Source organism: Pristiophorus japonicus, chromosome 7 (genome assembly GCF_044704955.1).
Source record: "Pristiophorus japonicus isolate sPriJap1 chromosome 7, sPriJap1.hap1, whole genome shotgun sequence".
Lineage (NCBI taxonomy): Eukaryota > Metazoa > Chordata > Chondrichthyes > Pristiophoridae > Pristiophorus > Pristiophorus japonicus.
Window position 1 is genome coordinate 30,038,663 of NC_091983.1, and position 24,622 is coordinate 30,063,284.

General features: G+C 46.6%; 1 protein-coding gene across 1 annotated transcript in view; it reads left to right on the forward strand.

The window, feature by feature from the left end:
- The window catches only part of hmgcll1 (3-hydroxymethyl-3-methylglutaryl-CoA lyase like 1), a 240,640-nt gene that overhangs the window by 68,478 nt on the left and 147,540 nt on the right, over positions 1–24,622 (forward strand). The window contains exon 7 of the mRNA XM_070884340.1: positions 15,498–15,686. Within this exon, the coding sequence (XP_070740441.1) occupies positions 15,498–15,686 (189 nt within the window). The remainder of the gene's footprint in view (positions 1–15,497; positions 15,687–24,622) is intronic.

Genomic DNA, 24,622 nt, shown 5'->3' on the forward strand with positions numbered 1-24,622 from the left:
TTGAGAAAAGTTTTCCTCCAGCCAATGTGGCAAATAGGTCCTCCGCTCTGGGCAGCGGGTATTGGTCCTGTAGGGAGACTCTGTTTATGGTAGACTTGTAATCCCCACAGATTCGTACGGATCCATCAGGCTTTATGGCGGGGACGATGGGACTTGCTCAGTCACTAAATTCCACGGATGAGATAATGCCTTCCCGCAGAAGCCGGTCCAGTTCGTGTTCAATCTATTCCCTCATCACATAAGGCACAGCTCTAGCCTTGTGATGGACCGGTCTGGCATCCTGTGTGATGTAGATTTTATCTTTATCCCCTTTGAAGGTGCCCACACCTGGCTGAAAGAGATGTTCAAAACGACTTAGAACTGTTGAGCAGGAGGTCCGTTCCTCTGACGACATGGCGTGAACATCATCCCATTTCCAATTTAGTTTTGCCAGCCAGCTTCTCCCCAACAGTGCTGGGAGATCTCCGGGGACAATCCACAGGGGAAGTCGGTTCACCGTCCCTTTGTATGTGACTGAGAGCATGGCACTGCCAAGGACTGGGACGATTTCTTTGGTATAGGTCCTTAGTTTGGTGTCGATCCTTATGAGTTTTGGTCTGTTGCTTTTGTGCGGCCACAGCTGTTCAAATTGTTGGACGCTCATGAGAGATTGACTAGCTCCCGTGTCCAGTTCCATGTTGACGGGTATCCCGTTGAGTAGGACCCTCATCATTATTGGAGGCGTCTTGTTGTAAGAACAGTGGACATTGATCATGTTGACCCTCTGTACCTCGGTGTCCCAGGCACTGTCCCCACCATCTTCTGGTCCGCTTTCCGACCCTTCCGATTCGTATACCAGCCGAGCTGCTGTTTTTCTGCGCATGCGAGCCAGATGCCCTGTATAGTTGCAGTTTCTGCAAACAGCATGCTGAAATCGACAACCCCTTGTTGAGTGCCTTCCCCCACATCTCCAGCACAGCCCGTTTCCATTGTTTCCGAAGGATGAGCTGCGTCTGGCTGATCTCTCTTGAGCTTCTCTCAGTCTGTAGGTAATTGCTCGCATTGTGGGTTGATGAGGTGTGAACGGCCGTTCATGTGGCCCTTGATGGCTTCTGGCGCCACTGCCTGCTGTTAACGGCCTGCTCTCCTGCTTTGTCTGTGTGTGGGGGTAGCGGCTTGTTTCACGCTGTGAACTCCTTGTTCTGATGTTTCGTTAGTTGTCGTACCCGCAGTATAGATCAATCTCGTTTCTTCTTCTCCTGCCAAGAACATCTGTGCGACCAGTGCTGCTGCCTCTAGGGTCAAGTTCTTGGTCTCTATAAACTTTGGGAATATGCCTGCGTGGCCTATTCCTTCAATAAAAAAGTTTCTCAGTACTTCTCTCCTTAGTTCATCGGAGAACTCACATAAACTAGCCAGCCTCCGAAGTTCCGCCACAATGTCGGGTATGCTCTGGCCCACACAGCGTCTGTAGTTGTAGAACCTGTGTCTGGCCATGTGTAGGCTGCTTGCTGGCTTCAGGTGGTCTCTCACCAGTGTGCTCAACTCCTCAAACGACTTGCTTGCTGGTTTCTCGGGTGCCAGCAGGTCCTTCATTGAGGCGTATGTTTTCGAGCCACAGCTGGTCAAGATATGGGCTCTTCTCTTGTCTGCCTTATCATCGCCCAACCAGTCTTTGGTTACAAAGCTTTGCTGGAGCCTTTCTATAAAGTCCTCCCAATTGTCTCCAGCATTGTATTTCTCATCTGAGCCGTTGGTAGCCATTCTGTGGATTCTGTGATCCCGTAACTCGTCGCCACTGTAAAGTCCTGACCCTGCAGTATAGACTTACACGAGGCACATGCTGAAGTCAAGGTCACTCTGGACCTGCACCTTTATTTCACAGCTCTCGAGTGCCACACTTGCCTGAGACCTGCCTTTATATACCTGTGTGGAACAGGTATGCAGTGTCTCCTGCAGGTGCACCCCTGGTGGTAAAGTAAGCTTGTGGTTACAGGTCATATCTAGTTACAGTCATGTATAGCATGGTAAGATACAGTTATATACAGTAGTGTGAGATACATGACATTATTGAATGGTGCAGCAGGCTCGAGAGGCCAAATGGCCTACTTCTGCTCCTAATTCTTATGTTCATATGTTCTTATGATCTTGCATCCATTAATGTAAATGGATGTAAAATGAGGCAGTGTAGGCCTGCAGTTCCAAACTTGTGCTCCTTGCGAGTGTTGTTCCATGTTGGGAGAACTGGGTTGTGAAATTGGCCCTTTAAAATATAAGGGGCGACACCGGCTCGCTTTGGGACTCTCGCCCGACCCGTATGCCCCGCAGCGCGCCCTGCTGGGACTGGCTGAAATAACGGGCAGTCCAATCTATACTGGCTGCAGTGAGGTAAGTAATGTCCATCTCAGGTAAGTATGTTTCTTTTATTTTTTGTGTGATTTATGTTGTTGTGGTGTGAGCTGTGGATTGGGAACGTTTTGGTTTCAAGTTTTTTCTTTCCTTCCCAGGCCTCTCTTAGAGCTCTCCCGGGCCAGCTCTTTAGCTCGGGATTTTCCCATGCTCAGCCGGCCTAGCGCCCTAAGAGAGGTGTACAACGCCTCCCTTAGCATTCCACCCACACTCAGGGCCAAGCTGCCCAATTTTGATGACTAAGGCGCAAACTGTTCCCGGGCGCAAACATTACCGCCCTTTCACCATGACCGCCCCGAAATCAGCAAAGTCAAAAATCCAACCTAAGAACTTTTAGGAACAGACCATTGGACCATTCACATTCCATTAATTTCAAACCCTCCTGCTCACCATATACTTGAATCACTTCTCTCCAGAAGTGCATGTAAAAGAATTCATGATTTCCCTAGAAACACTCAACAGAGGAAATCTCAGCAGCAATGTATTCAGTGTCACTGCACATAGGAACTGCACATAGCTCTGTCAAGCCCGTGTGGTGGTTGGTGTGGAACGGCCACCACACATTAAAAAAATCCACACACACGCCTCTTCCACCCTTCAAGATTTAGTTCAGGACTTGGAATTTTAGGTCCATCATTGAAACACCTGTGAACTTTTTGGCGTGGAAGCAAGTCATCCTCGGTTCGAGGGACTGCCTATGATGATGAAGATGACATAGGAACCAGAGAAATTTTCATCTCCAATTTTTTCTGGAAGTCATGCATACTGTCCACTTGAATGGCCTTCCCTGGTATTTTATTCCACAACCCCATTGCTCCTTGGCGATACATTTTGTCTGATTGTCTTTCTTCCTGCTAACTTTTTAAATTTTAATTTTTTTGGCCTGGTATTTGAATTCTTTATCATAGTGAGCAACTTTACTAATTCCCGTCATCATTTTAAAATCTTCAATTAGGAGGTGGGTGGAATTGTGTGCACAAAATGCGGAAATCCACTGAGCGGGTCGGAATGTGTGATCCCAACTCAATTGTACCAATTTAATTTTGACTTGCATGTTTTGGGTCTCCAACCTGCACAGCGGGCGTGATGCGTGCCTGCATGATGCAATCTCAGCTGTATTTAATGGGACAAAGCACAAATGGAAATTGGAGGTGGTTAGGGTGGGTGCACAGAGAGTAAGGGCAGCACCCAGATTTAATGATGCATCCCTGGAAATGCGGCTGGGTGCGGTCAGAAGCAGGAGGGATATACTTTACCCCAGCAATGGGAGGAAGAAAGCTGCAGAACTCACCAAGAAGGCATTGTTGGAGGTGGCTGAGGAGGTGAACAGCAGGGGTATTGTGCCCAGGTCTTGGATGCAGTGCAAGAAGCTGTTTAATGACCTAACCAGGTAAGGAAAAGTGAGTACCTTTGCTGATTCACCCACATCCTGTGGTCTAAGTCCCCAATCCTCTTCATTCTTTCTTGGTAGGCATTCTCCATCACATCACTCCTTACACCCACTCAACTTTCAGCAGCACCCAGCCTTCACTTTCTGTGCACTTCCTCACTTCCCTATTTGTCGATGCATCATTGACACTCATACCAATCCTTATACAATGTGATGCATGTGTCTCATGGTCACCCTCACCGATTGCACTGCATCTCTCGCATAGTACCTGACCTTCACTAACTCACAGGCTTGTTTATTCTCCCCTTACAGGAGAAGAGATCGCAAATTGCAAAGGGAGAGGGAGAGCTCTCAGGTGGATTTTCACAAGTAGTCCAGCAAACCATGAGTGGTGAACATGGCACGAAGGCTCTCAATGGTGGCTGTGGATGTGCTGGATGACATGATTACACATTCTATCCATTTGGAATACGCATCCATCACCACCAAAAACATTTTGCCCAGGAAAGGACCCGCATAGTCGATGTGGATCCTCGACCATGGTTTGGATGGCCACGACCACAGACTTAGCGGAAATTCTACTGGTGCATTGCTTAACTGCATGCAAGTGTTGCACTGATGCACACATGATTCCAAATCAGAGTCAATGCCAGGCCACCAAACGTGAGACCTGGCAATGTCCTTCATCATCACAATACTGGGATTGGTACTGTGTAAATCTTATACAAATCTCTCCCTGCCTTTCTTGGGCATAACAACACAATTACTCCATAGCAAACAATCAGATTGAATGGATAGTTTGTCTTTGTGACGGTTGTAAGGTTTGGTCTCATCATACACTTCCCTAGGAATGGCTGACCAATTACCACTAAGGACACAACGTTTTACAACCGATAAGATCGGATCCTGGATGGTCCAGGTCCTAACTCGTTGAGCAGTGACAGGCCACCCTTCACTCTCAAAGGCATCCATGACCAACAGTAGGTCTGCGGGGGCTGTGGCGTTTCCACCTCCGGCGTGGGCAACGGTAAACGGCTCAATGCATCGGCATAATTCTCGGTGCCAGGTCTATGGCGAATGACATAATCATAGGCAGATAATGTTAGCGCCCACCTCTGTATGCGGGACGAAGCATTGGTATTGATACCCCTATGCTCTGAAAACAAAGATATGAGTGGCTTGTGATCGATTTCAAGCTCGAAACGAAGTGCAAACAGATACTGGTGCATCTTTGCATATATGCAGGCTAAAGCTTCTTTCTCTAACATGCCGTAGGCTCTTTTCGCTTTAGACATGCTTCTCGACACGTATGCAACGGGTTGTAGTTTGCCAGATTCATTGAATTGTTGGAGCACGCAACCAACCCCATGTGATGAAGCGTCACAGGCCAATACTAAACGCTTGCACGGGTCATAATGTACCATCAATTTGTTGGAACAAAGCAGATTTCTAACCTTCTTGAAGGCCCTGTCTTGAGATACACCCCAACCACAGTTGTCACCTTTTCTGAGCAGCATGTGCAGTGGCTCTAATAATGTGCTCAATTTAGGTAAGAAATCACCGAAGTCGTTGCGAAGACCAAGGAATGAACGCAGCTCCGTCACATTCTGGAGTCTAGGTGCATTTTTGAAGGCCTCTGTTTTCGAGTCCATAGGCCTGATGCCGTCAGCAGCAATCTTCCTTCCCAGGAATTCAACTTCCAGTGCCATAAAGACGCACTTTGGACATTTCAACCTGAGCCCCGCTTTGTGCAGACGACGTAGAACATCTTCCAGGTTGTGCAGGTGTTTGGCAGTGTCACGACACGTGACCAGAATATCGTCTTGGAACACGACGGTTCTAGGGACGGACTTGGAAACTTAGAAAATAGGTGCAGAAGTAGGCCATTCGGCGCTTCGAGCCTGCACCACCATTCAATATGATCATGGCTGATCATGCAACTTTAGTACCCCTCTCCTGCTTTCTCTCCATACCCGTTGATCCCTTTAGCCGTAAGGGTCACATCTAACTCCCTTTTGAACATATCTAATGAATTGGCCTCAACAACTTTCTATGGAAGAGAATTCCACAGATTCACAATTCTCTGAGTGAAGAGGTTTCTCCTCATCTTGGTCCTAGATGGCTTACCCCTTATCCTTAGACTGACCCCGCTGGTTCTGGACTCCCCCAACATCGGGAACATTCTTCCTGCATCTAACCTGTCCAATCCTGTCAGAATTTTACATGTTTCTATGAGATCCCCTCTCATTCTTCTAAATTCCAGTGAATACAAGCCCAGTCGATCCAGCCTTTCTTCATATGTCAATCCTGCCATCCCGGGAATCAGTCTGGTGAACCTTCGCTGCACTCCCTCAATAGCAAGAATGTCCTTCCTCAGATTAGGAGACCAAAACTGTACACAATATTCAAGGTGTGGCCTCACCAACGCCCTGTACAACTGCAGTAAGACCTCCCTGCTCCTATACTCAAATCCTCTCGCTAGGAAGGCCAACATACCATTTGCCTTCTTCACCGTCTGCTGTACCTGCATGCCAACTTTCAATGACTGATCTACCATGACACCCGTGTCTCGTTGCACCTCCCCTTTTCCTAATCTATCACCATTCAAATAATATTCTGCCTTCCTGTTTTTACCACCAAAGTGGATAACCTCACATTTATCCACATTATACTGCATCTGCCATGCATTTGCCCACTCACCTAACCTGTCCAAATCACCCTGCAGCCTCTTATCATCCTCCTCACAGCTCACACTGCCACCCAGCTTAGTGTTGTCTGCAAACTTGGAGATATTACATTCAATTCCTTCATCTAAATCATTAATGTATATTTTAAATAGCTGGGGTCCCAGCACTGAACCTTGCGGTACCCCACTAGTCAGTGCCTGCCATTCTGAAAAAGACCCGTTTATTCACACTCTTTGCTTCCTGTCTGCCAACCAGTTATCTGTCCACATCAATACACTACCCCCAATACCATGTGTTTTAATTTTGCACACTAATGTGTTGTGTGGGACCTTGTCAGTAAACTCTCCATGTTTCTCTGAAATATGGCTGCAGCCGAGCGAATTCCGAAAGAACACCTGTTGTAAATGAACAACCCTTTATGTGTATTGATGCATGTAAGTTTCTTCGATGATTCGACAAGCTCTTGTTTCATATAGGCCGATGTCAGATCCAATTTGGTGAATGACTTTCGCCGGCTAGCGTTGCAAACAGGTCATCAGACTTTGGTAACGGGTACCGATCCTGTTTCGAAATTCGGTTGATCGTAATCTTGTAAGTCTCCACAAATCCTGACAGTGCCATCACTCTTCAGCACAGGAACAATGGGACTAGCCTATTCATTAAATTCAACCGGTGAAATGACCCCTTCACATTGGAGTCTATCCAGTTCGATTTCGACCTTCTCCCTCATCATGTACGGGACCACCCAGGCTTTGTGATGGACGGGTCTTGCATCCGAGTCCAGGTGGATTTGCACTTTGGCTCCCGTGAAGTTGCCGATGCCGGGTTCAAAGAGCGAGGGAAATTTGCTCAGCACTTGAGCACACGAAGCATCAGCCACTGATGACAAAGCTTTAATATCGTTCCAGTTCCTCTTATTTTTTCGAGCCAACTCCTGCTGAACAGCGTTGGACCATTGCCTGGAACGATTCACAGCGATAGATCATCAACCGCCCCATCGTATGACACCTTGACTGCTGCACTGCCAATCAGTGATATAAGCTCTTTGGTGTAGTTATGCAATTTTGCATTTACTGGACTCAGCTTGGGTTTCATGGCTTTGGTGTCCCACAGTTTTTCGAAGTCCTCTGGCTCATAATTGACTGACGCGTGCCGTATCTAATTCCATCGATACCGGCAACCGTTCAATTTTACTTCAATCATTATCAGTTGGCTCTTTGTCAGGAACGAATGTATACTGTACTCTTCCTCCTCAGGTATCTCGGGTCGTATTGCCGGATCCGCTCCGGATCAGTCATCATCATCCACGCGGTGTGTCGCAGCACACTTGCATACATCCACTGAAGGTGCCCCATTTTCACACAGCCTCTACAAATATACTGTCTGAAAACACACTGATGAGGCCGATAATTGACCCCACAACGCCAACAGGGTGAAATCGGACTCGTGCCCAATGGCAGACTTCGAGCAGTTACAGGTTTCGCAAACACAGTCGGGTAGGCCCTGCCAGGTGCAGCTCTGCCCACCGACGACACAATCTGGTGCACAGTACTTGCCGTGGAGTTCCTACTCTGCGAGGATATCTGCTTTGTCCTATCGACCGTGGTCAGGCAAGCCTGGGCGATCGTGATGGCCCTGCTCAGATCCAGCATCTCCGCAGCCAGCAGCTTCCGCAGGATCACCTCGTGGTTTATGCCTATTAAAAAGATGTCGCACAGCATGTCTTCCAACGCAGTTCCAAACTTACATGGCCCAGCGAGACGTCTCAGGTCAGCAACAAATTCCGCCACGTCCTGGCCCTCAGAATGAACATGATTGTAAAAGCGATATCTCGAGATAATGATGCCTTCTTTAGGTTTCAGATGGTCCCGAATCAGAGCACACAATTCCTCTTCGGTCTTTTCCGTTGGACATGCAGGTGAGAGCAGATTCTTTATGAGGCCATAGATTTTTGGACCACAAACCGTGATGAAAACCGCCCTGCGCCTAACTGTGTCAGCATCTTCATCCATCATGTTGGCCACGAAGTACTGGTCGAGGCGATCTGTAAAATCCTCCCAGTCTTCTCCCTCCACGAATTGCTCCAGGATTCCAACGGTGCTCATTTTTTTGTTCTGTCTGTGAAAGTTCATATTGTGCCTCATCACCAAATGTTGCGCATGCAATAACTCAAAAGGCCTAGTACCGTGAACTCAATCAGGTGCGACCTGACTACTTCATTAGCTCTCAAAGTGAGGATTAAACATGGAGGCTTTCTTTATATACAAGGGCTGCATGTGTGTGTCTGTGGCCCAATGACCTCCGACGGTCGCTCCCCCTGGTGGCTGGTAAACCCAGACATACATACATTACACTCTCAATCAGAAATGGAGAGACAGGAATCTCACTGATAGCTGATGACAGAATTACAAGTATGTATAATACACATATGCTGATTTCATCAATGACTAAACTATAAGAAGAATGAGTATGGTGATTGTCAAGACCGTGACTTTGCCACGACTAATTCATATCCCTTTCTTTTGTTTTCCAAGTCCTTCATGCCTACAGCAAGTGTTGCAGGATATCCATGAGGATGATTCCTCAGAGGACCTCATTCCTTCCGAGGGTGCACAGTCATTGATCATACAGCCATGCATCAGTGCAGATACTCACACTTTGGTGGGTCCACTTAGACAGCTAGTTGGATTTTCATCTAGTGATTCACATCTCACAAGTGAGCACGAGCACACACTGGTAGCAGGGACCGGTATGGAGATTCTGCGTCGGAGGGCACAAACCTCTCCAAGCTCTGCTCAGCTGGACACTGATGTTGAACCCCTGGGGCTATGGTTGAGAAGGAGAATGATAGAGGCATATCAGCAACTTATCCAGGTACTGACAGACATGCTGTTCACACTCTCCACAATAGCAGAGAGGATGGAGGAGCCCAACTGGATCGCTGGTGGATTGGTGGCGCAGGGAATTGCGAGAATGTCTGCAATGGAGAGAGTCGCCGCCTCCATTGAGCTTCAGGCACAGATCTCAAATGAGTCCATGCAGGCCATGACCATGGCTGTGCAGACTTTCTATGCCAACTTGTCAGTCGTCTTAAACCTTATGCGTGGCCTTAAAATGTGTCACAGATCTCCACCAAGGTGGTCTGCAGCAAAGTTGTAGGAGTGATGTGGCACTGGTTCAGGCGAAGGATGATGGTGAAAGGGAATATGGAAGAGGGGACTCCACGCAAAGTGCTCCCACTTCTCACCCATTGTCCCCCGCCCCCGCCTCCCAGCCAGTAGCACATATGCTGCCTTGTCTCCCGATGGTCAAGTCTGCCCCTGCGCAGGTGCAGTTTTTGCTGGGGCCCTCAGGGGCTCCGAAACCGAGAGGATGTCGGCCAAGAGCATCTCAGCCCTCTACCTCTGCTGAAGCCACATGGAATGCACCATATAGACGCGGTAGGAAGCGTTAGTTCAAGAATTTGTAATTCAAGAGTATTGCACATGGGTTTTTGTCAAAACGTGATGCTGTTAAGATTCCTTTTTTTACAATGCCACATAAAATGTATTGATTAGCAGCACTTCCGTGTCGTGCCCATTATTACATTCCGAGTGTCAACTCGCACTTTCACTTGTTTCATGATGAACGTCAACACAGGATGGGACCCATTGGGCGGATGTGCAAAGGGAGATGAGTGAGTGAAGGACTGTTTGCTGCAAATGGGAGACGGGGTTGGTCCTAGTGATGGCAGGATTTCTTTTGTTATGTTTCACACTAGTTGAACCTTCTCAAAATTTGGGCATCCCTGACATCCCGGGCAGCAATGTCAGCGGCTGGCCTGGCGATGGGTGCCGCATCTTCATCATCCTCCTCCTCCCCCATGTCTCCGCATCTGAAGATGAGTGATGAGCCCCTTCGTCTACCTCCAGCTGCAATCCTCTCTGCTGCGCAATGTTGTGCAGGACGCAGCACACCACGATTATTCCAGAGATCCTCGCAGGCGAGACCGGAAGGGTGCCTCCAGACCTAACTAGGCACCTAAGGTGCACTTTCTATGATCTGATGGCTTTCTCTTTGACAAACCTGGTGGTCATGTGGCTCTCGTTGTAGCGCTGCTGCGCCTCAATGGTGGGGTTCCTCACCGGTGTCATCAGCCAAGTTTGAAGGGGGTATCCCTCATCTCCTACTAGCCAGTGCACAAGTCTGCTTCCTAGAACATTAAGGTGTGAATTGGTGGACAGCCTCAGTAGGAAGGCATCATGACAGCACCCATGGAATCTGGTACAGAGCTGCACGTACCTCTTTTTGTGTTTGCACACCATCATCATCATAGGCAGTCCCTCGAAATCGAGGAAGACTTGCTTCCATTCCAAAAGTGAGTTCTCAGGTGCAGTCCAATACGGGAATTACAGTCAAGCTCAAAGGTGGGACAGACAGTCATTGGAGGAAAGGGTGGGTGGGGAGTCAAGTTTGCCGCATGCTCCTTCCGCTGCCTGCGCTTGTTTTCTGCATGCTCTCGGCAACGAGACTCGAGATGCTCTTCCTCCACTTAGGGCAGTCTTTGGCCAAGGATTCCCAGGTGTCGGTGGGGATGTTGCACTTTATCAAGGAGGCTTTGAGGGTATCCTTGAAACGTTTCCTCTGCTCACTTGGGGCTCGCTTGCCGTGTAGGAGTTCCGAGTAGAGCGCTTGCTTTGGGACTTGTATGTCGGGCAGGCGAACAATGTGGCCCGCCCAACGGAGCTAGTCGAGTGTGGTCAGTGCTTCGATGCTGGGGATGTTGGCCTGATCAAGAACACTAATGTTGGTGCATCTGTCCTCCCAGGGGATTTGCAGGATCTTGCAGAGACATCGTTGGTGGTATTTCTCCAGCGATTTGAAGTGCCTACTGTATATGGTTCACGTCTCTGAGCCATACAAGAGGGCGGGTATCACTACAGCCCTGTAGACCATAAGCTTGGTGCCAGATTTTAGGGCCTGATCTTCGAACACTCTCTTCCTCAGCTGGCCGAAGGCTATGCTGGCGCACTGGAGGCTGAGCTGAACCTCGTTGTCGATGTCTGCCCTTGCTGATAATAGGCTCCCGAGGTATGGAAAGTGGTCCACGTTGTCCAGGGCTGTGCTGTGGATCTTGATGAGTGGGGGGCAGTGCTGTGTGGCAGGATCAGGTTGGTGGAGGACCTTTGTCTTACGGATGTTTAGTGTAAGACCCATGCTTTCGTATGCCTCAATGAAGATGTTGACGATGACTGGGAGTTCAGCCTCTGGATGTGTGCAGAAGCAAGCATCGTCCACGTACTGTAGCTCGAAGACAGAGGATGGGACGGTCTTGGATCTGGCCTGGAGGCAACAAAGGTTGAACAGGTTCCCACTGTTTGTATAGTTTAGTTCCACTCCAGCAGGGAGCATGTTGAGTGTGAGATGGAACATTGCAGCGAGGAAGATCGAGAAGTGGGCTAGCGCGATGACACGCGCCTGCTTGACCCCAGTTTGGATGTGGATTGGGTTTGTGGTGGATCTGTTGGTCAGGATCACGGCTGTATGTTGTCGTGGAGCAGGCAGAGGATGGTGACAAACTTTTGGGGACAGCCGAAATGGAGGAGGACGCTCCATAGACCCTCGCCGTTAACAGTGTCAAAGGCTTTGGTAAAGGCCTCAGTAGGAAGGCATCATGACAGTACCCATGGAATCTGGTACAGAGCTGCATGTACCTCGTTTTGTATTTGCACACCAGCCATGTAATGACAGACGAATATCGCTTGCGGTTTATAAAAGCTCCTGGTTGTTGTGATGGTGCTCGGATTGCCATGTGTGTGCAGTCGATGGCGCCCTGTACCTGTTTGAATTCAGCCCAGAGAGGCAAAACTATGTGCCCGCTCATTCTGGCTTTGGCATCACAGAGGAAGTTGACATATTGCTGGCCCTGGAAAAAAAAACAGCAGTGACCTGCCAGATGCAACTACGTGCAGCCGACTGGGAGACCCTCGGTATGTCTCCGGAAGCTCCGAGGAAGGATCCGGAGAGGAAAAGGTTTCACAGCCACTGGTAATACGTGGCCACCAGGTCCAGCAGGGAGCAAGTCTTTCTCTACAAGGCTGCAGGAGTCTGCCACCACCTGACGTGACAACCATACTCTGCGGAAGCACTGCTCTTCCGAGAGATCAAGGAACTTCAGTCTCTATCTGTACGCCCGGTGTTATGTGTAGTGCCACACTCCCGTGCCCCTCCCGTGCCCCTCCCACCCATGCCCCTACCGTGCCCCCTCTCCTGTGCCCTTCCCGTGCCCCTCCCTCCCGTGCCCCTTCCTCCTGTGCCCCTCCCTCCCATGCCCCTCCCTTCCGTGCCCCTCCCTCCCGTCCTCCTCCCTCTTGTGCCCCTCTCTCCTGTGCCCCTCCCGTGCCCCTCCCTCCCTTTCCCCTCCCTCCCGTGCCCCTCCCTCCTGTGCCCCTCCCTCCCATGCCCCTCCCTCCTGTGCCCCCTCCCTCCTGTGCACTTTCTTCCTGTGCCCCTCCCTCCCATGCCCCTCCCTCCCGTGTCCCACCTGTGCCCCTCCCTCCTGTGCCCCTCCCTCCCGTGCCCCTCCCTCCTATGCCCCTCCTTCCTATGCCCCTCCTGTGCACCTCCCTCCCATGCCCCTCCCATGCCCCCCTCTCTCCTGTGCACGAGGTGATCCCACTACAGTACATCAATGCTGCCATGGATGGTGATGGTCTCTGTCTTCAGTATGCTGTCAAACACATCCAACGTGCCTCACATCCTGATCTTCTCAGTCTGAAGCCTCCAAGGTTAAAAATAGCAGTATACACAAGCATTCTATGTCAAACGTTTGCCAGAGGGACCTGAGACACCAGCTGCAATAAGTGAGCTTTGATTCAGATGAGACAGTGACAAGTTTAAATACCCACCTGAACTGCTGCTCAAGGCTGCCTCCATTTCCCAAATGTTGGAAAACCTGGACAATGTTAAAACCAATTTGCATAGACTTCATTAACGTCTCCTAATGACATTAATTGCACCGATAACCACCCTCCCACTTGCAATAATTAAATCCCCGACTTTGGTGTATAAGTTTTGCGCTGCTATCCAAAAGCGCCTCCACTAAACCAAGAAGCCGGGTGGCGCTCCCGATTGATAAATCTAAAATATTAACCCCCCCACTTGCTCCTAACCCACCTGTTCTTGGGGTTTAGAAATCCCTCCTTGGATACATTTACTTGTATAGTTCATCTAAATTCTTTTTGTATCTCACTGCAATGCCTTGGCTCAGTGGTAGCATTTTTGCCAGAAGGTGGTGGGTTCAAGCTCAACTCTAGTAATTTGCCTGTTGAAGGTCATGAATTGTTGTGACTCTGGAGCCGAAATTGCGCCTCCTTAAGATTCATTACTGTCTCTAAGAGGCGGTACTGGAATGGAGAGGCCTTACCGATCGGGGGCAGGTGGATGGGCCGACCCATCCTATATTGCCCCTGGACCGGGAACGACAGGAACGGGATTCCGTGCACCCCCGTGCTGCCACCCGTTGGGCACGCACTGACCCCCACACCGATCGGCGGTGACCCTCGTTCCGTCCCCCCCGCGTGAAATTACCCCATGGGAAATTGCCCTGTGGGAGCGGTGCCTCTGCCAGTCAGTGCCACTGACAGCTTTCTCTCTGCGTGTGCTTGGGTGGTGCATTTTATTTTATTTTTAATTTCATTGTCGGCCAACTCCGAAGTCAGTTTAGCCGCTGGCCTGGCCAAAACCCTTTCTAGTGGCCCAGTGGGCCAAACTAACCTGATTGCACAGCTCAGATCAGTTCCCCCCTTTAACTGAAGGCGAGAGACGTGGTGATGCGTCGGCCTACCCGACAATCGTCCCGACCGATAAAAAGATACAAGACCTGAATATCGGTCGATTCTCCGATTGGGGCGGAGAAAATCTTAAGGAACAGTGCATGCGCCTACACTTAGTCAGGGGGGGCAATTTGGTTCCCCGCCCCCATCTTCTCGCAGGTAGATGTAAATGATCCCATAACAATAGTTGAAGACGAGTAGGGGAGTTCCAATGCGTCCGCTTCTAGGATTAGCGGAGGAGCGAGAAATCTACACACCAAAGTTGGGGAATTAATTATTGCAGGGGCTTTCACCTGATCTCCTAGGAAACATTTATCTTTTAACCAGCAATACTGAAAACAGATGATCTCATTTGCTACTTGTGGAACCTTGTGGTGCAGCCCTACATTACAACAGTGACCACTTTAAAAGTGTTTCATTGTCCTGAAGCCATGACAACTGTTACCTGAATGCAAGTTTTTCTTCACATTATATAATCTGTCTCCTTTTTTTGTTTCATCTGCAAACTTCCAAATATTTAATATATTAAAATAGCAACCTTTCCAATTTTTGAATCCTATGATACCCCACTTATATCTACTCTCTAGCCTGAAAAGTTCTCCTTTTTGTGTTTATCCTGTTTTCTGTTGTATAAGCCAGTTATATAACTACTTGCATATACCTTACCTTCACCAATAGTTGCAAATGTGGAACCTATTTTCAAGATTCCTAAAATCTAAAAAAGTAATATTAATTGGGTTTCCCCTGTCCACCATGAAATTCCCTCTAGTGCAAAGAACATGATCTCCCATTTTCTCAATCCATGCTGACTGTTCATTACCAAATTAGATTTCTTTCAACTGTTCACCCACTCAATCTATCAAAAATGTTTCAGAGCCTCTCCATCTGACTATTTAGTGATCTCTGATTTTTGAATTTGTCATTTCGCCTTTAAAAAGCATTTTGGAAATATTAACCATTCTCTTGAGCTCAAATCTCTTTTGAGGGTATTAAACCTACAAAAATATTACATAACGTTTTGCTAATTTCAGCATCCGCCTCCTTTGAAGCTTGTGAATGCAAGCCGTTTGGATCAGGTACATCTATCGCTATCTTATAGATGTACATTTTTATTTTCAAACTTACTAGGTTTCTCTTCACTCTTCCTGGAAATGTGTTGCTTTTATTGTTGACGTGAAAAGTAAAATACTGTATCATAATTCATCAATTTTTCCCCAGGTTGCCAAAAGAATGTACAGCATGGGCTGCTATGAGATTTCACTGGGGGACACAACTGGTATAGGAACTCCTGGTAATGTGAAGAAAATGCTGGAAGCAGTGATGCAAGAAATTCCTAAAAGTGCTCTTGCTGTTCATTGCCATGACACATATGGTCAGGCCCTGGCCAACGTCTTTGTAGCTTTACAGGTAAGACCAGTTTATTTAGTAATCCATTCAGGCAGTGATGGATACAAGGAATTGTATCATGCCAAGGATTGTTATAAGAACATAAGAACATCAGAAATAGGAGCAGGAGTAGGCCATTTGGCCCCTCAAGCCTGCTCCACCATTTAATAAGATCATGGCTGATCCGATCATGGACTCAGCTCCACTTCCCTGCTCCCCATAATCTTTCACTCCATTATCATTCAAAAATCTGTCTATCTCCACCTTAAATATATTCAGTGACCCCCCCTCCCCGCCCCAGGTCCCTCTGTACTGCAGCATTTGGTAATCTCTCTCCATGTAAATAATCATATGCTTTTTTTATTTTTTTTGCCAAAGTGGATAACCTCACACTTTCTCACATTCTGCTCCAAATACCTGCCCAATGTTTGCCCACTCACTTAGCCTGTCTATATCCCCTTGCACTTTGTGTCCTCCCACAACTTGCTTTCCCACCCATCTTTGTAATGTGAGGTGAAGCCAATTGCTGGAATAATCACCGTTGTGGTGCTCCCTGATGGACACATGCTTGAGAATGAATGTTTCTCATCAGATCCGATATACGGAAACCAATATCTACTGACAAAATACGAAAAATATTTAAAGGTGATGCAGGTGAACAACAACAACAAAAGACGTACGATAGGGTCAACTCGAATTTAAAACACTGATAACAAGTATTTGGAATGTATGTACCAGGGATTTTGGAATGCCCTGGTATCCTTTCACAACAGTATTCTTTCACCCACGATCGGTTTTGTTTTTTTTCATGACTCCTATAACAGTTTTAAGAAGGTATATTTAAATGATAATCTGCTTCATGAAGTCTTGCATAGCTGTATGACTGGACTTTAAATAAATCCGGCACCGGGGTTGAGTTTTGGCTCAGCGGACTCGATCCATACTGCTTGAGACCTTCCAGGTTTCCTTACAGAAGTCCTGAGGTGCTGTCCTGCTGCCTTCGCATCAGCTCCATTATAATCATTGAAATGGCTCCTTGCGTCATTTTCTGTTTATTTAAGATGGGATCATGCTGCGCACTCTGTTCACCGTTCATTTTTGGCTGTCACGGAATAATGGGCAGAGGTGTGATGTTCAATACCAGTAACAATCCCAGAATGCCATTTAATACACATGGAATTTGACTTACTGGCCCAGAAATCGGATCGCGGCCAGAAATGGACTACTCTCACCATGTGGTACCAATGCAGGCAGCACACAATATCTGTGCTGCCTGCTGATTAGAAAGATTAGCGTGTACAGTCGGTGCTATCCACTGACGCATGCCTATCAGGAGATGCCGATATTGTCCAGGATGCCACTTAAAGACTATCAGTGTCTCTTGGTGCATTCTAGCTTTTAAAACAGCGCAGCAAGTTCGGGAAGAAATGGCTGAAGCAGGGAGTGGCACTAAGGTTCTCTGACACTGCACTGGAGGCCTTGGTGCAGGATCTGGAGAGGAGGAGGGACATCTGTTTCCTCCCCAGGAGTCAGGAAACCCTCCATGCATCTACTGAGGCGCAGTGGGAAGAGATGGCTGAGGATTTGAATGCCAGGAGCACTGATGTAACTAGAGATGTTAAGGTGAGAAGACTGTTCTCATGCTTTCTGATCTCATCCACATCACTCACAGCCTCATTAATCACAACACTCACATCGCTGCCATTCCCCACTACCCTGCACTGTCCTGCAATCACCGCACCACACGTCACTGAACCTCCTTCTCCTCATGCTCAACACTATTACACCCCTCACTTACCCACAACTCACATCCCACACACACACTGTCAGCTATTCCACCATGTCAGCCACATTCTCCAAACTCCTCACAGGATTCTCACTGACACACTTCACTCTTTCTTGCAGGAGAAGGTTGCAAACAACACCAGGCAACAGGTCCTTGCTGCTGGTTAGTGCCACGTTGTGCTGAGTGAGGTCACCATGTGGTGAGCGAAGCGCTGGGGCGATCGACGATGGAAAACAGGACCTGTAAGAAATGCCGGACCCTAATTTACATAAATTATTGAGTGCTTAGAATGCGGCTGACGTTGCTCCTACTGCCAGCACAATCTGCTCTACCTGTATGGCAGACGGCACACTTCCTGTCTGCCATATTGGCGATTTAGTAGGTCACTTAAAACAGGCGTTGCTTGGGTGAATTTCTAGACCACTGAGTCATCGTAAATCAGTTCTAATGTTATTCCCCACAGGGCATGAACATCCCTATTGTTAGAAAACAGCATCTCCTCTGACTCACCATGAGCCACACAACAGGAGATCTGCGAGTACTGATATTGATGTTTTAGGTAATTAGAATGATATATATTCCATAATGGTTCAATGTCACTGATTGGTTATTCATTCCTTAAATTGCCACTTTGTAAAAGCTTGTGGCAGGCCAATAGTTCATCACCTGTCAAGCAAATATTTGGGTTCCAAGTCTATATGCAGCCAACATGAGTTTCAAGCATAACTGTGCAGCTAAATACGTTCATGCATACCAAGACTAATCCCTAGTTCAAAGATATTATTGTGGGTCAGGTGCAATATGAGACATGCTCAACATAATGACTGACCGTTAAGAGGAAATGTGCAATACAATTGTTTGTATGAGGGCTTGTCCCACATTCATGCAGATGTGCTTGGAGAAGAATTGTGAGAACTTCATTAGATCGATCTTTTGCAGCGTTCCGGAGATGTGGGCAGGGAAATAAAGTTCAGGCGTTTGAACGTTTAAAACTTTGAGACTATAGTTAGTCACATGTTGGCATTCCATATTATCCATCACTCAGGCTTAGCCGCCACAAGTGGCAGGGAATTTCATCAGTCACTGGACTGCAAATCATGTACTGGCAAAAAGGGGAAAACTGGCAGTTCGCTAGCTGACCATTAATGCTGGTTGTAGTGAAGTTCGCATCTCAATTTTTTCCTGAATGGACAAGATGACAAGATGTAGCGGTGAGAGCCTTTTGTGTGGAAATGGCAAAAATATTAGGGATTAAAAAATAACATTTTAAATTATGTTTACAGTAACTGGTGTATTTATTATTCAATTTCTGAAATACTTTACTTGGTAAAATAAGCTTCTTAAACTGTTAAAGATCTAATATATAAAGTAAAATGTTATGTAGTGGGGCATTATTAATTGCAAATTAGGGAGAGGGTTATTATTTTTAGAGGAGATCTGTTTTTTTTGTTCTATTCAAATAGCTCATATCAATGTGCATTTGCAAAGTCTAGAATAAAGGGGTACAGGAAGCCTTAGACGATTTCATTTAAAAATAATAGGCCTTGTAATGAACTCGTGGCTTAAATTGCCATTTTATTTGTGAGGCTTTTGTGTTTCTTTCACAGCTTCCTTTCCCCAAGAGTGAAACAATGCTTTTCAGGGAATTCATCAGATGTAAAAGATTTAGACAAAGGTTCACCTATTCAGTGTCTGTGAACATGACAGCTCTATGTCATTCGCACTGCATTCAAGTTCAGGGTAAAATAGACCCTTAAGGGCTCCTGCTTTATCTATCTGTAAGCTGTTGAACTGTATGATGAGCCTGTGCCAGGCTGTCAGAAAAAGGATCCTTTCATTATCCCTGTACAACAGAAACACATGATAATAGGATATGAGAAAAAGAACTGAGCACTGAAAGCTTTGGGTTGAACTGAATAGCAGCCCAAACCTCCAGGCAGATTATAAGTTTTTGTGGTAAGATAGTATAAATGACAGAGGATTTTAGCGAGGTTCCAAAGGAGGGAATGTGAAAGGTTCACTGTTTAATGTATTGATAGATGTGATGATATAACCGTCTCCATCTGCCCCGATCTCAGGCAACCCATCCTGAGGGTGACTGGTGTTACGTGAGACTGGAGGCTGCACAAAAGCTTTTGCGTTGCATATAATCAGTAACGCTCACAGCACTTGCGTCAGGATTCTGCTCCATTGTAAGCTTTAGGGCTCGAGCACTTCATCAATCAAATGCAAAAATATAACTGAAAACAACACATAACTCCACACAAGGTGTATGTAATAATCCTACTACTATCACCAGCATTATTCCTACTTCATTCCACAGTGATATAAATCTGTTGTGTATGTAATTATCACTGTTATCTGTGTAGTAAAAAATTCAAAAACCATTATTAAAATGAAAAAGAAAACATTAAGGGCTATATAGTGATGTAATCAGGAGTAGGAACACGGGTGCGTTTTCCTGTTTCCTAGCCTAGAAGCATTGAAACCAAATTATAATGTCTCCATTGCTGCCCTAACTGACTTAGCACAGATCAGACATCAGTCGGGAGATTTTTCAGGTCGCTATAACTCAGTACCACAGGGCACTTATTCACTGAGTCACTGGAGAAACTGGAAAGTCACAGCTTTAATCCTGGTACATCCTGATTGAGTCAATCTTGGGGGCCAGGAAGAGCCTCTAGTTTCACTACAGTTGGGCTCTGTGCCTTTGCACTAGGAAAAGAAATGTCAGCAAAGGTTCCATCCAGCAATGCGTGCTGAAAGTCCATGTACGTAAACACAACACGGTTGAAATCCCTCCACGCAATATTTTTAGCATGTTGGTTGATGTATTTATAGCAAATTCCTGTATGTGCTAGTTTTTAGCACAAATGTAGTGGTATCTGACTTTACATTCTACCCTTCTCACAAAGTAGGGTACATTAGTGATACCTTGCAAGTGTGGGGACAGTCAATATTCAGTTCCAAAATGCAGCTAAATCACTTGGCAACTAGCTCCGGGGGCACATATATATTAATCAAGCTATGACACTGAGTGAATTTCTGAACTGATGAAGGGAGCAACGCAAAACAGGAAAGACTGCTTCACAATGACGCCCTGCAGATTATGGTGGAAGGCGTGAGAATGCCCTCTATGGGCCTGAAAGACACCCACAAGTAATGAGAGTATATCAACAGACATGGGAGGGAGTTTCTTAGACACATCCTCGTATCCCCCTCCCCCACCCCACCCCGATGTGTGCACGAAAGCCTCCCATTTGAAGAGGAATGTCAAGGTAAGTAACACACACAAGTGCCAGTGACTTTATATTCCGAAACATGGCTATGTCCACCGATTACTGACAATGCCAGGAGTCATGATTCAGGTGTTTTCAGATGCCAGCCTTGCTTATCCAAGAAGGCTCACTGAAGAGTATTGTTTTGGCAAATTTATTCAGTTACTTGATGGAGCAAGAATATGTAAGAAAGCGAGTGTGTACGTTTTGTGATTGTTATCTATAGTGAAACCTTTTCTATCTTCACCCAGCAAGGCATTTAATATTTCAAGTGATTAGATACCTAACAAAATGCACACTCTGAGATTGGCATCACTATTACCCAGCAAATACCTTCTCATTCAAATGATACTGTTCTTTCATTTGCAGAAGAAATCTCTGTACAACATGTGGCCACAGGCAGTGATCTAAAGGTGGCACATGGCAAGTGAAGCCCCTTACCTCTTATGAGGAGACCAACATGTAAGTTACCGGCTGGGCTTCTGTTCATAGTCTGAATGATGCTGGCGTTAGTGGAGATGGCATGGTCCTGTTTTATGAAAAACGCTCGCTCACTGTACCAATGACTTACACTATTGGCACAGCAATACGTTTGCCAATGCCCTTATTTTCATATTGTGCAATTTTTTCCCCAAAGAAAGGCCTCAGTCTAAGGCGAACAAGGCCTGAACATTGGTAAAGCAACACTCACCCCATCCACAGCACTTGCAGCACATACCAGCTCAGAAACAGGCACCCAGAGTGAAATCAGTGATTTCGAAGGAGAAATACAGTGAGAGTCATATGTCACACTGATGAATTGCAGTGGCTGTTTAATGAATTTTTGCCATGAACATGGATTCTCCAGAGATACACTGTAATTCTGATATCCCAAGGCAAGAGATGAAAAGGAAAATCTCTCATGAATGTGAACTGTTGAATAACTACTTGGCTCAATGCACAATGCAGGCTGGTTTGTGTATTTCATATTGCAACCAAAAAGATGGTCACTGTAATATATTTGCTTCATGGTGTAAGATTTCTAAATCTCTGGCATTAAATTGACAGCGAGACTGATTCTTTGAAAACAATTTGGAATAGTTTATTAAACACACACACAGGCACATCTATCAGCAGTCATCAGCTATCCTATGGATCGACTTAGTTACAACAGATTATAAAAAGGCATACTTCACTTTTCTCTGGCTGGCTGGCTGAGCACACGGCCTGCTGTTTGGGCTGGTCTTGAGAGGATGGTTTTTCCTGTTTGGCCGTGTGCTCAGGAAAGAAGAAGAGAGACCCAGCCATCTGTGCTTGGGTCTTTATAGTCCTTAAGTGCATTGTCTCTCAGAAAGCCCCAGGATTGGCTCTTGATTCCAGGGCCGTTTCTGATTGGCTTCTCCTCATACATGTGTCTGTCTGGGGGACCGGTGCCATAGAAACATAGAAACATAGAAAATATGTGCAGGAGTAGGCCATTCGACCTTTCTAGCCTGCACCGCCATTCAATGAGTTCATGGCTGAACATGCAACTTCAGTATCCCATTCCTGCTTTCTCGCCATACCCCTTGATCCCCCTAGTAGTAAGGACTTCATCTAACTCCTTTTTGAATATATTTAGTGAATTGGCCTCAACAACTTTCTGTGGTAGAGAATTCCACAGGTTCACCACTCTCTGGGTGAAGAAGTTGCTCGGTCCTAAATGGCTTACCCCTTATCCTTAGACTGTGACCCCTGGTTCCCCAACATTGGGAACATTCTTCCTGCATCTAACCTGTCTAAACCCATCAGAATTTTAAACATTTCTATGAGGTCCCCTATCATTCTTCTGAACTCCAGTGAATACAAGCCCAGTTGATCCAGTCTTTCTTGATAGGTCAGTCCCGCCATCCCGGGAATCAGTCTGGTGAACCTTCACTGCACTCCCTCAATAGCAAGAATGTCCTTCCTCAGGTTAGGAGACCAAAACTGTACACAATACTCCAGGTGTGGCCTCACCAAGGCCCTGTACACCAAGGTGTAGCAACACCTCCCTGCCCCTGTACTCAAATCCCCTCGCTATGAAGGCCAACATGCCATTTGCTTTCTTAACCGCCTGCTGTACCTGCATGCCAGCCTTCAATGACTGATGTACCATGACACCCAGGTCTCGTTGCACCTCCCCTTTTCCTAATCTGTCACCATTCAGATAATAGTCTGTCTCTCTGTTTTTACCACCAAAGTGGATAACCTCACATTTATCCACATTATACTTCATCTGCCATGCATTTGCCCACTCACCTAACCTATCCAAGTCGCTCTGCAGCCTCATAGCATCCTCCTCGCAGCTCACACTGCCACCCAACTTAGTGTCATCCGCAACTTTGGAGATACTACATTTAATCCGCTCGTCTAAATCATTAATGTACAGTGTAAACAGCTGGGGCACCAGCACAGAACCTTGCGGTACCCCACTAGTCACTGCCTGCCATTCTGAAAGTCCCCATTTACTCCTACTCTTTGCTTCCTGTCTGCCAACCAGTTCTCAATCCATGTCAGCACACTACACCCAATCCCATGTGCTTTAACTTTGCACATTAATCTCTTGTGTGGGACCTTGTCGAAAGCCTTCTGAAAGTCCAAATATACCACATCAACTGGTTCTCCCTTGTCCACTCTACTGGAAACATCCTCAAAAAATTCCAGAAGATTTGTCAAGCATGATTTCCCTTTCACAAATCCATGCTGACTTGGACCTATCATGTCACCTCTTTCCAAATGCACTGCTATGACATCTTTAATAATTGATTCCATCATTTTACCCACTACTGATGTCAGGCTGACAGGTCTATAATTCCCTGTTTTCTCTCTCCCTCCTTTTTTAAAAAGTGGGGTTACATTGGCTACCCTCCACTCCATAGGAACTGATCCAGAGTCAATGGAATGTTGGAAAATGACTGTCAATGCATCCGCTATTTCCAAGGCCACCTCCTTAAGTACTCTGGGATGCAGTCCATTAGGCCCTGGGGATTTATCGGCCTTCAATCCCATCAATTTCCCTAACACAATTTCCCGACTAATAAGGATTTCCCTCAGTTCCTCCTCCTTACTAGACCCTCTGACCCCTTTTATATCCGGAAGGTTGTTTGTGTCCTCCTTAGTGAATACTGAACCAAAGTACTTGTTCAATTGGTCTGCCATTTCTTTGTTCCCCGTTATGACTTCCCCTGATTCTGACTGCAGGGGACCTACGTTTGTCTTTACTAACCTTTTTCTCTTTACATATCTATAGAAACTTTTGAAATCCGACTTAATGTTCCCTGCAAGCTTCTTCTCGTACTCCATTTTCCCTGCCCTAATCAAACTCTTTGTTCTCCTCTGCTGAGTTCTAAATTTCTCCCAGTCCCCGGGTTCACTGCTATTTCTGGCCAATTTGTATGCCACTTCCTTGGCTTTAATACTATCCCTGATTTCCCTTGATAGCCACGGTTGAGCCACCTTCCCTTTTTTATTTTTACGCCAGACAGGAATGTACAATTGTTGTAGTTCATCCATGCGGTCTCTAAATGTCTGCCATTGCCCATCCGCAGTCAATCCCTTAAGTATCATTCGCCAATCTATCCTAGCCAATTCACGCCTCATACCTTCAAAATTAGCCATCCTTAAGTTCTGGACCATGGTCTCTGAATTAACTGTTTCATTCTCCATCCTAATGCAGAATTCCACCATATTATGGTCACTCTTCCCCAAGGGGCCTCGCACAACGAGATTGCTAATTAATCCTCTCTCATTACACAACACCCAGTCGAAGATGTCTCCCCCCTAGTTGGTTCCTCGACATATTGGTCTAGAAAACCATCCCTTATGCACTCCAGGAAATCCTCCTCCACCATATTGCTTCCAGTTTGGTTAGCCCAATCTATGTGCATATTAAA